Below are 12335 nucleotides of genomic sequence, written 5' to 3' on the forward strand. Positions count from 1 at the left end.
GATGAATATTTTACTGAGTGAGAACACAACCACACTTTTGGTTTTTCGATAATTGAAATGGATAAAAATTTTAATAACAACAATGAAGTGTTTAACAACATTCTTACAAAATTATAAATATAATCTCATTTTAGTGATAAAATATATTACTAATAGATTTCTATTTATGATAGACTGATGTGGATATGTTATATTTAATTATAATATTTGCAACAAATCAATATACTAACACTTCATTAAACATTAATTTTCCCCTTCAATTATTGTACTCATTTTAGGTTTTGCTCTATAAAAAACAAGTGTACTAACAAAGTTTAAAACACTTTTAGTTATTTGGATCTGCAATATATGAAATAGTTAATGTTTGTGTTTGATTATGTAAGATAATTAATGTCTAAAAGTTAAGAAAATGTATTTGATTTATAGTACCAAATACCAATGGCCGTTTGAGAGCATTATAATAATTTAAAAATCTTTATTATACAATCTTCAATTAGTTACAGTAAAATCTTCATTATTAGCTACAATTTTTCCTACAATGTTTACTATTTTCTTATCAAATTACAATAATTCACACACCAAACATATACTATTATAACCTAAACTAAAATAATTTACCCAAGATACCGAACAAATAATATTAGTCATAAATTAGATGAATATTATTGATTAAATAATTTTATTAAAATATTAATAATGAATTATAAAATTTTATAATTTGTACAAAATTAAGATAAGATAAAATATTAGTGATAATTAATAATGTTTCATTTATTTAAGAGGTATAAAAATGTTTAGAGAGCATGAAACAACGGACGGGGCTAACAAGAATTAATTGCTTATACCCACTTAAAACAGGTATAAGAGCAAGTTGAGAAAATATGAATTGTGGTCACTTTGAAGTTCGAAATATATACAAAACTGAAATTTCTTTCCTTTTTTCTTTGGACCATTTCCTTTCCTGCAAAATTTTATACACTAGAATACAAAATTTGTGTTTATTCCTCCTAATGCCTTCCTTCCACCAATAGAAAGTTCAATAAATACAAATGTGGGGTTTTTTGTTTGCTCTCTGAGAAGATGATTTGATTACAGGAGATAAATGAATTTAAAACTATTCTCTCCCTGTCTGTCCTGTAAGAAGAAGAAGAAGAAGAAAGAAGAATTATTCTACATTTTTGAGGTTTCAAGACAAATCACTTTGAGGATCATCATTGTCGTCCGATGAAGTCGAAAACAAGTGTTTTGCATTGGCAGGACCAAATACTAACTCCAAGCAGAAGGAAGGACCACAAATTGACCTTCCCTTTTTCCCAACTTTGTCCAAATCCTGCAACCTTAGCTGCAACAAGGCGTCAATTAAAGGGTAAGAATTAAAAGTGTCTCATTTTGCTTAGCCACATCCATGACAGTGCTTTGGTCAAATTTCCATTTAGTCCTACAATTAGTGTTTGGTTTCAGCTTGGTTCTTATGGTTTCATCAGTATTAGTATTATCAAAATGTGGTTTAGTTGGATCCCACATAACTACTATTTTGATTGAATAAATGTTAGCGGTGGTTCTCTTACGTGGCGCATTTCTTTGGACGCCATTGCGTCTCTTCACACCATATACATGTCGTGATTCTTCATCATTCATATAAGCAAACAAGCAGTCATTTCGTAAGATCATGTAAATTTTAAGAGATTTAATAGGGACTAAATCTCTTAAATTGAAACCGAGCATAAACCATAACAACTAAAATGCTATCACAGCATTGAGTGCAAGTTGAAGCCTTCTCAGACAAAGATTTGAAATCATGGTGAACGAGATGATTAGTTTTCAAGCGCAGAGCAATTAAGAATTTAGAAGCAGTAGAAAACCAGAGAGTCAAAGAACCTGTAGCAAGCTGTTTTTAATGAATGCTGTGTTGAAGCATGCATAGAAGAGACGACCTCCAAACATCTTTGCGTAGAATATGATGCGCACATCTCCCGTTAGCTGTTCAATCAAATTACATAGCTTTTCAGAAAGAAAGGAAAACAAAATTCAAAGAACACAAATAAGTATTAGAGTGAGTTTCAGATTACTTATCAAAGAAGTACTTCTGGATGAACATGTTTCTTATTGAGACATTAAGGGCTTCCTCTAAAAGGACTTCAAAGTGCGTTTTAAATCAACAAAATTAATGCTATAAAAAATTTCACTCTCCTAAAAATCTTGCCAAACTTTCCCCAAGTATATCGATCAATGAGTTCTTAACGTAAGAGTAGTGATTTTACTCTTTTTTACTATTTGACAGAGGCCTGCTGAATTGTTTCCAAAAAAAATTTAGTAAATGTTCAAAGAAATTAGGACCTATTGTATTTATTCCGATTTAATATTTTTCTATTTGTATTTTTCCTTTTGATCTCTATTTATTCACCAATGTAATAGGTATTATGTACTCTGAATTATTCAATATATCATATAAAATTATCAGAAAATAATATGCTGCACATCAACTTTTTTATCAAATTAATTGTACAGTGTGTGCAAGAAATGGCGAATATTCAAATGAGTGCTAAGCGTAATGATAGAAAAAAGGTAGCCTCCTAGTAACTTACTGGTAGAGGCTTCTCAAAATTGTAGTCAAGGCAGGTTTTGTTGTATAGTGCGGAACACTCAGTATCCATTTGAACAACAAGATGAGGCTCTACTTCGGACTTGTTCCCTTCATTTTCGCCTTCAACAAAAGATAGAAAATAACGAGGACTATTACTTCTTTCATATCCACTCTTAAATTGTCTGCAACATTTCCTGGTAAGTTCCGCAGATGGACGGTATAGCTGAGAAGGAACCTACATACATTAACGAACAAACTCTTGATGAACATAAAAAAAGAGGATAATATAATCAATCACTTGTTCCCTACATTAAATTAGCAAATTGAGGATCGCAACAAAAGCAATGGAGAGATGATGTTATCAATTTGTGAAGGAGTGTGAGAAGTAATTCAAATAGACTCATGTTGGGGAGTTATTATGAAAGTGTTAAAATAACTTTTGTCATTTCTAAACTCACTTTCAAACATGCTTTTAACAATTTTGATGATATGAAAATTGCATTTTAACAATTTCAAAATCACTCCTAAATAAATATGTGAACATAAATTACCTCCTGCGATTCTGAGACCACAAAGAAAATTGATTCAGTGTTAACTGCGTCATAAAGTCGAATTCTTTGCAATTCCCTCCGACATGGTTTGGGCAACTTCACCTCGGGAGGTCCATTATAAACTCCCCTGGGAAAGGAAAGGCACCTTGACCAGTAGCCAACATACCGTCGTTGGCTTGGAATTGATACCTGTTAACATTAGAAGCACACTTAATCTGATTGACCAAACACGACACTAAAGATTTTATATTATATTTACAAATAAATACTTTAGAAAAATACGAAGAGCAAAATGAAAAATTGCTCATTGAGCTAGACTGTTTTAGAACTAGCTTCAATTCTCCCTTTCGTTAACCCAAATTTTAATCTTCACAGTATACCTTGAATTACTCATCTTCTCTTTTCTTTTATTTAACAAATGGATATTGGTTATCTGCCTATATAGATTTAAGTCATAACTTCTTTTTCCCAGTCTTGTTGAGATAATATTAAATGATGATATTTATTCTAGTTCATCAATAATAAATGTGTTAAATATCATGAAAAATAACTGGAATTTAGGCTCACAACTGAGTGAAAATGCTAAGAATGTAACAAAATCAAACCTATAATCTAACGACGTCAGTTCTTGGGTTCAATAGTAAATTAGCACAAGGCAAGGTTAATGTTTTACCTCTCTCTGTCTAAGATTGCTAAATTTAGATTGTAGTCCAATATTAGTAACAAAAGAGGCCTGATTTTTAAAATAAAAAGTTTTATGCTACTGAATCCATCCATCTATTAATGTCACTTTACCATTAAATTCTAGCACCTAACATGACTTACTCCTTCGTTATTGGTTGTCCGCCTCTGAGCATACAGCTGAAGGGCATCCTCCACTGACATGCCACAGTAAACCAAATAGGCACATACCATCAATCCTGTTCGACCTTTTCCAGCCTGAAGAATAGTTACAAGTAATACGAAACTAAAAAAGGAGTTGGCAAAAAAAAAATGGTACGATAAAGAGGTGAAAATGTTTTTCTTAGATTTCCAGAGTATTTCTAAGAAATGAAACAACAGTCCTGCTCTTCCTCTGGCTGACAACCAATAGTTTGAATGATTTATTTACAATCACAATTACCATGCAATGTATAACCGCAATATTCTTTGGGTGGGATGATAACCATGAAGAGACATTGTCACAGAAGATTTTGATCATCTGTAGATGTGGAACATGATTATCGTCGAAAGGAAATGACTCCACGCGCCCATGAAAATGTGATGGATCATATGATTCTTCAATGCAGAGATTATAGATCTGTGTTGTCCCAAAAGAAATATCAAGGTGTACACGGATCACGTTAGTTTTACACAGCACAAACTAGGAATGGTTAGAGAAATAAAGTTATAGATTACAGTGTATAAATTACAGCAAGACCAAGTATATATGGTAGATTGAATGATTTATAATTAAGTAGGCAAACACAAAACGATACCTTGTAATGTCCTTGATGCCTCATGTCCAATACAGACTTAACCTGCCATAGGGGATTACGATACACTGCGCGCATCCGTTCCGCAGGAAATGACATTGCCAATACATGATCAGTGATGTATGACATGTCAAGATCGTATCCAGCAACAAGCATGCGTCTCCTTTGCTTAGATACCAAGTTACGGATGTAAAAGCTTTTCGAGAGATAATTGATCAGGTGGTGTTGCAGACTAAGGTTGTCCACCTTCACCTGATTTGGCTTTGAAAATTTAATCCCCATTTGACCCCTATGACAGGCTCCTCCTCATAGATGGTATAAACTACCTATCAATAAACCAGTTAGTCCAGAACGTGTATCAATTGCTATTTTCAAAGCCCCTTTTGTATAAAGAACAATTAATTTCAATATTTTCACCCTCATTCATTCATAAATTCTACAGTTGAAGGACTATGATATACACAAAATTTACAATTGCAAATTTCTTTTTCCCCAATATCTAAAGAAACGTTCTGATCTCTACCACATTACAAATTACAAGGGATGCAAAGTCCTAAATCACCGATTCACCCAAGAGATCTTAATATCATATCATCTAACACGTAGATAAGAAAAAAAAAGGAAAAGGAGGTGATTACCAGGAATGATAGAACATAAGCTCCTCAGATGAAAATTAGGAAGAGCAGAAACAATTCTAGGGCATCCAATTAGGTAAATAGCCTGTAAAAAGAGAGATTTGGAGTACCCTAGAAAAGCTTGAAAACGAAAAAAAAAAGGAGGTGGAATTCAAGGTGGGCGGGAGGAGAAGTTGAAGTCCATATTAGGGCAAAACAGGAAGGGGGGTGGTAAAATTAAGAAGGGAAAGATATGTAGGAGGAAGAAGAGAAAGTTTGGGGGAGAATTTCTCAGCCCCAAATTTGGAGGAAAAATGGCCGCCATTGTAGGGCAAAACACAACAAATTGGAAGCTTTTGGGGTCAATGGCTATGGAACGTGGAACCAATTTCAAAGGCTAACTTCCATAACCGTTGGCTTTTGGCGGCACGATATGAAATTCCTCTTCTTTCCTTTATAACTGATTTCTAATTCCTTTCTTTGGACGTTAGCCCACAACACGTGCAAATATTTTGTCCACATATTTGTCACATGTCACCATCTCCTTCTACCACGTCATTAAATCATTTATTGTCTATTTTCCAAATAAATAACTAAAAATATCCATACAAATAATTTTGTTTTTATCAGTGAATGAAAAATAGAAATATACTAAAATAATTTATTAATTTATTATATATTTTTCGAGTGAACAACTAAAAATATCCTTACAAATAATTGTGTTTTTACTAGTGAATGAAAAATAGAAATCTACTAAAATTGTCCACTTGATGTTGAAGCAAAGAATTTTTCTATAATTAATTATGTATATAGTAATTATAAGTATATACATTTACATTTTATTATTTCATTTTGGATTTCTTTTGTTCAACCACATTTTTTTTTCTAGTTTTAGAAAATAATATAATAATTTATTACAAAAAATTATCCACGATAACAAATTTAACTAAATATTTACTTAACATATAACAAAATTTGTATTTTTAAATTCTATAAATAATAGATATTAATAGTCATTGATATGTTTCTATTGACATTGATAGATTGTAAATTTAAATAATTTGATGTGTTAAATTCATTGGTTCAACTGCATTCTCCCACTAACAAAATTATTAAGTTCAACAATGGCACGACATCAATTCAAATATATTTGTTAAAGAATTGAGAAATGAGAGCAAACATATTAACAAAAATAAATTGAAAAATGTCCAAGTTGTTATTTAAGAAATATCATCATTGTACATTTTCTTTAAAACCTTAACTAATAATAGATATCGTATATCTATATTTATATGGACACAAGACTGGACATTTTGATTAATACATAGCCAATTTTTGGTTGAGTTTGAGAAGGTAGTTTGACATTAGTGGCCACTCCAATTGCTTGAAGAAGCATAATCACGTACCAACCAAGGTCAATTTGCCACCATTCTAGACCAATCCTAGCCGAATACTCGAAAGCATGGTGGTTATTGTGTCACTCTTCTTCAAAGGTGGAATTTTACATACCATTCCCCATGTGAGAAAAGGAAGTCCCCCAACATGAAACAGCAACATTGCAAGAATAATTGGATGAAGAAGATAGGTTTTGTGCATAAATCTATACAAAATTTGCTTCTCCAAGTCACCAACATTATCTGCTCTCTCATGCTTCCTACCACTAATAGGCATATGCTTCTCTTCAATCTCTTTAATGGTTTGTTTTGGAAAAACCTTTTTAGTGTAAAAATTTGAATCAAACGTCCAAGTGATATGACTAAACAAAAATCCTTGAATAGGACTATGTGAATCCCTTTCTGTATCAACAAATCAATGGTGACTTCTATGTGTACTAATCCAACCAATTGGATCAATTGGATCACCCTAAAACATACAAAATAACAAAAGATTTTTAGTATAAAACAAACAAATATTAGAAAAGAAAAGTTATTATTACGTTAAATGTCAAATTTGTAGCGCATGAACTCCACATTAAGCAAACATGTATTCAAAGAACTTGGGGAGGCTAAAACTTCGATGTGAAAGATTTTTGTGATATGAAACGCTAATATCGAGACCCAAAAGCAACCCAAAATGCTTTCCAATTGAAATAAAATGGGACGAAAATGGAAAGGACATGAAGAAAGAAATAAAAAGAAACCATTCCTTTGTCAATCTTTGTCCATTCTCTTGGAGAAACGTTTGCCATTTTGCTAAAGATTAAACTATTTTCTAACCTCTCCTATGTTTTTATATATAATTTTAAAACTTGTTCAACTAATTAATTAAGCTATGTTTTTAGTTTAATCTACCTAATTAAACACTAAATTTTGATTATATATAGTTTGCAACTTTCATAGTTTTTAAATGAATTTTTCATTCACAAAATAAATAAATCTACTTCCTAAATTCTCTACATTTCATAATATTATATTTTTAAATATAAATTTTTAGTTTAGTTTTAATTTGTACGTGAATACTTTTAACTTTTAAATTTATATTTGGTTTGTAGATTCTACATTTTTCACTTTTCTTGAAGCTTAAGACTTGTTTGATAGAGAATCTAGATTATGTTTTATGTTTTCAAATTTACTGAGTTCAATATACATGCGTTTGGTAAATAATAAGTTCTGTTTTTTTAAAATTGTTTTCAGTTGTGATCTAAATAGTGCAAAGTTTGAAAACAATATTTTTTGTTTTATTGTATTCAGAATTTGAACTTTACATCTTAAAAAGCATAATTATATTAATTACTATTTAGAGATACAATATGTCATGTTACAAACACGATTTGTTTATTTTAAAAAAAATTCAATTCATTTTATAAATATAATACGTAATATGTAATGTATTATAAATTACATAGTAATACAAATTAATAATTATATAAAATACAACTTTTGTTTTTATTGAATATCTTGTTTTCAAACCTGCACTTAAATGCTCGATTCTATCCTTGATATCAATTTTCAAATGAGTTAGTTTGTAATAATTAACATTATATCTTATTTTCTAATTTCATTTATTGTCTAACATTACACAATAATAATTTTTTTAAAAAAGAAAACAAAGCATTGAATACCATTTATTTATCTACATTGAATTATATATAACTGTTATTAACTCGTGGAGAGTTGGCCATCTTTTAAAGTTTCAACCCCATAATTTCCTTTCTTAATGAGATAATTAAAGTCTGCATATATAAATAACACACACAAAAAAAAAAAAAAAGACTTAACACAAATTCAACTAGTTAAGAAGTTATCACATACTAAAAAAGAAAAAATTTGACAAGGAATATTAGAAATAAATAAAATAAAGTGTCTTATATATCAAACAATATATGTTCTGTTATTAATATTTTCAATCATATTTATAAACACACAAAAAATGACTCAATGATTTTTAATTTAGGTTATACAAGAAAATAAACAAAATTAGGAAACATCAATTTTACATCACTTTTATCTTATTTAAAAGCACTAAAATAATACATCTTTAATTATTCAAAGTTAATTAGCAATGATGACGGCCATAAAGTACACAACACTATGAAATCTTCCAAAGAATAAATTTGGGATGTAAATTTTCAAAAATCTAAACTCTGATTTTGATGGGAAGGATAATCAGAAACGGGGCAAAAAAATTGTTCTGATCATTACAAATCTTGCAAGTCTCCAGCCAAAGCTAAAGCCTTTTTGTATGAATCTCTCATAGTGGATTATAGTTATAGTTTATGATTAACTCAAGGTGATTACTAGTTCAAAATCCTCTTCCAGCAATGGCTACAATGGAATTCCACGTCTAAGACTCTGCCTCTCGTCGCACAAGATTGGAATATCACTTCATAAGATATTTGAATTAATTCACCATGATGTAAAAAATCTAAGAGGCAAGGTTCTTGACTACAACAAGTAAAAAGCTTATCATTAATACATCGCTGTGCAAATTTTATCATCAACGGCCCTACGCACAACTGCATTCCCCCCGGCTCGGCAAATTTAAATCTTGATGTTGAAGTAGTCGGGGTCGAAATGATGCAGTCTTACATAACCATCTTCACCTCCACTTGAAAAACTAAAAGAACACGAAATCCATATATAATTATATCAATTGTTGTCAAACATTTAGCAAATCAATGCAATGGTTTGGTTAGCTTATCACATAAGAAGTGCAATACACCATACCTCTTTCCGTCGGGATTGAAAGCGAGAGCATTGATGGGTCCAAAATGCCCTTTCACACCTCCAATCTCTTCTTGAAGGATCTATCAGACAAAAGAGAAAAATATCATACAACCAAACTGACTCTTAACTCAACGATCACAAGAAGAATGCAACAGAAGATTGAACCTTGTCATAAAATTTAGCTTCAAACTTTCCTGCACGATGATCAGTTGTTGTCACAGCTGAAGCATCCTGACCACCACCAAGCACCACCTGAAAGCCAAAAAAGATGTTCTAAGTCAAGACATTTAACAACATATCAGGCAATCAAGCATAAGACAAATGTCTCAGGAACAGAAGTCTGGAAATGCTACTTTGGCAGCTCACATATATACACATACATGGTCAAGAAGTGGAGACATTGTAACTGCATTGACGGGGCGTTCTGTCACATACGTCTTGATAAGCGTCAATGTTCTAGTATCCCACAGCTGGAATTGAAAACAATTAAACCACAAATTTTGATCAATCAACCAGATATGCTTGCATGCGTGGGTGGGAGAGGGGGGAATAAGAGATCTGAGAAGTACCTTAGCAGACTTGTCCAAAGAACCAGTAATAAAATGTGAACCATCAGAGGATTTCGTAAGGGAAGTTACTGTTTTCTTATGGCCGATCTCCTTGTCTGATTCTTTCAAAAGTTTACCTGTCTGTGGTTTAATTAAACATCAAGTGAAGAATAAACCAGATTCACCAAGAAACATAAAAGAAGGTACAAACTAAAGTAGAATTCAAAAACAATAAACAAAAACTCAAATAAATAAATTCATGTTTTTTATTTCCATAAAAGCGTAAACAGTAGTTTAAAAATCCATTAGCCCATATCTAAGAGTTTCTCTAGATGTAATACAAATACTTCATTTACAAAAATATATATCAAACTTTACCTCTTACATACACTGTATTAAATATTCATGTTTTTAATTTCAATTTTTTCTTGAGTTTACAAAATGGCATATGAACACACTTGACCAATGTTTCAACTTAATTCATACGCTCTACTACTGAAGTCTGAAGTGCGTTTTTTAGGTGAAAGGACAAGTCCAAATGTAAACTTAATAGACAAGTTAATGGGGTTAGGGTTGGAATAAACGATTTCACTAGGACTACATCATTTGTCCAAGTTCCGAACACCTAACCCACAGCCCCACTTAATCAGATTAAAATTAACAATGCAATATTGCGTATTAAGTACATCTTAAAAAGTTTAAATATGAAAGATCTAGTCGAACATCCAATAAAATACCTACAGAAGGCTCTTATAATTTTATAAAAGACAAGGAGTCATAATAATTTATTATACTATTTGATAAGCATCCATAAGCACAATCATTACCTCAGAATCCCAAATGCGAACAACAGCATCTTCTCCTGCACTTATGATGGTCTTATTTAAAGGTCCCCAAACAGCTCTATTGATTCTTCCTTGGGGACCTTTAAGAAGCAGCACAGATTCACCAGTCTCTGTAGCATATCGGAAACACTTTAATAAGGATAAACAAATTGCTAGGAGCCAAAAACAAATATTCATTCTAATCCCAGAATTGTTGGAATTCGCTTATAATAGCCTAAGCCCATACATTGTTCATAAGGGAGAACAAGCATAAAAAACCAATAAAGCACAAACAAGTCTGCAGTAAACTTGCAAAATTACATCGACGTACTCCTGGGGTCTTAGGACCTGGTATCTATATGAATGAGAAAATTGCATATTTCCTCAAAGCTAATGTAATTTTATTGAGCGTAAATATGCATGTTTAAGATCCTAAAAGGTGTAAAACGAAAATCCTATTACTTCGCAATAATACAGTTTTCAAGTTAGCTACAACAAGATCTCGCTCACAATCAGCATTTGTTTACTTAAAATGGAAAATGCTGAATCAAAGAATACTAATGAATATGCAAACATAATGCATCTCACCAAATCCCTTGTAAAATGAATTATTCGACTCAAATGCACAATGGAGAATTCAAATCATGAAACGAAGTACATAATTGATCTTTAAAAGAAGACATTCAACAGAATAGAATTCATATTCAACGAACAACCACAGTGCATAGAAAACAAGATAATGACGCTAATTAAAATAATTCAATAATTTTTTGTAAAAAAAATGAAAGAATAAGAAATCTTACGTTCCGAGGGGTCTCTGGCAATGCGTTTAACATGAATAGCAGAAGGCAACTCCATAAAAGGATCAGTGGTAATAACTGCAAGCTTATCACCGACAGAAAAATCAACTGCCCTAGCAGGTGAATCGAAATTGAAGGAGAAGAGTTGCTGTCCAGTCTGTACGTTCCATAACTTTGCCGTCTGATCAGCACTTCCAGTGATAAGCCGCATTGAATCTCCTGAAATTAAAGTAGAACCAGACACAACTTCAGTTTCACGTTACTCTATAAACCAATCTGAATAAACAAAAAATAAAAGAAAAAAAGGTGAAGCATACTGGAGACATCACAGCACCAAACGGCACCATTATGACCACGATAAGTCCCCAATCGCTCGCCGTTGTCGGCGTACCAGACGGTGGGGTTATGATCCTTGGCGCAAGAGAAAAGAAGATCGCCATCCCTATTGTACTTGAGGAAAGTTAAAGGCCGTTCATGGCCTTTCATCAAAATTGGACGCATTTTCGATGAAGATCGAAGCTAGAATGTACTCGTAGAGAATATATTGCCAGAAACGGAGGTACGACTGCAGAGTGCAGACCACGAGAGACGCCGGCGAAGGGAAGTGTGAGGAAGGGTGGGGGATTTAGGGTTAGGGTTGGCGTTTTTCCAATTTAGACTTGGGCTTGGGCTTGCGCCGGTATTTATTCGGCTGAACATGGGCTGCTAACGATTCGGTTCACCCCGGGTTATAACCGATCCGAATCGGTTCATCTTAAAAGCTTATTTTTCCT

The 12335-nt window shown here is 32.2% G+C and overlaps 2 protein-coding genes and 1 pseudogene across 3 annotated transcripts; all 3 read right to left on the minus strand.

Moving 5' to 3' along the window:
* Nucleotides 1-957: 957 nt before the first annotated feature.
* Nucleotides 958-5638, minus strand: LOC101212127 (phosphatidylinositol 3,4,5-trisphosphate 3-phosphatase and protein-tyrosine-phosphatase PTEN1). 2 transcript variants are annotated; one of them, XM_011653921.2, is made up of 8 exons: nucleotides 5249-5638; nucleotides 4614-4932; nucleotides 4259-4435; nucleotides 3961-4074; nucleotides 3136-3324; nucleotides 2586-2819; nucleotides 1879-1980; nucleotides 958-1342 (listed from the first exon to the last, which is right to left on the minus strand). In XM_011653921.2, exons 2-8 carry the CDS (start codon nucleotides 4890-4892, stop codon nucleotides 1187-1189), a joined length of 1251 nt encoding a protein of 416 aa, XP_011652223.1. In that variant the 5' UTR covers nucleotides 4893-4932; nucleotides 5249-5638; the 3' UTR covers nucleotides 958-1186. The 2 variants fall into 2 exon arrangements, with proteins under 2 accessions (XP_011652223.1, XP_011652222.1); XM_011653920.2 differs by having other exon boundaries at nucleotides 4614-4936.
* An 874-nt stretch (nucleotides 5639-6512) lies between these two features.
* Nucleotides 6513-7412, minus strand: LOC116402470 (annotated as a pseudogene).
* A 1425-nt stretch (nucleotides 7413-8837) lies between these two features.
* On the minus strand, nucleotides 8838-12236 carry LOC101211648 (eukaryotic translation initiation factor 3 subunit I). Its single transcript, XM_004136639.3, has 8 exons — nucleotides 11880-12236; nucleotides 11566-11781; nucleotides 10766-10893; nucleotides 9960-10079; nucleotides 9771-9860; nucleotides 9556-9642; nucleotides 9391-9470; nucleotides 8838-9280 (listed from the first exon to the last, which is right to left on the minus strand). The coding sequence occupies exons 1-8, from the start codon at nucleotides 12061-12063 to the stop codon at nucleotides 9205-9207; spliced, it is 981 nt and encodes a 326-aa protein (XP_004136687.1). The 5' UTR covers nucleotides 12064-12236; the 3' UTR covers nucleotides 8838-9204.
* Between the last annotated feature and the right edge of the window lie 99 nt (nucleotides 12237-12335).

Source organism: Cucumis sativus, chromosome 3 (genome assembly GCF_000004075.3).
Source record: "Cucumis sativus cultivar 9930 chromosome 3, Cucumber_9930_V3, whole genome shotgun sequence".
Lineage (NCBI taxonomy): Eukaryota > Viridiplantae > Streptophyta > Magnoliopsida > Cucurbitales > Cucurbitaceae > Cucumis > Cucumis sativus.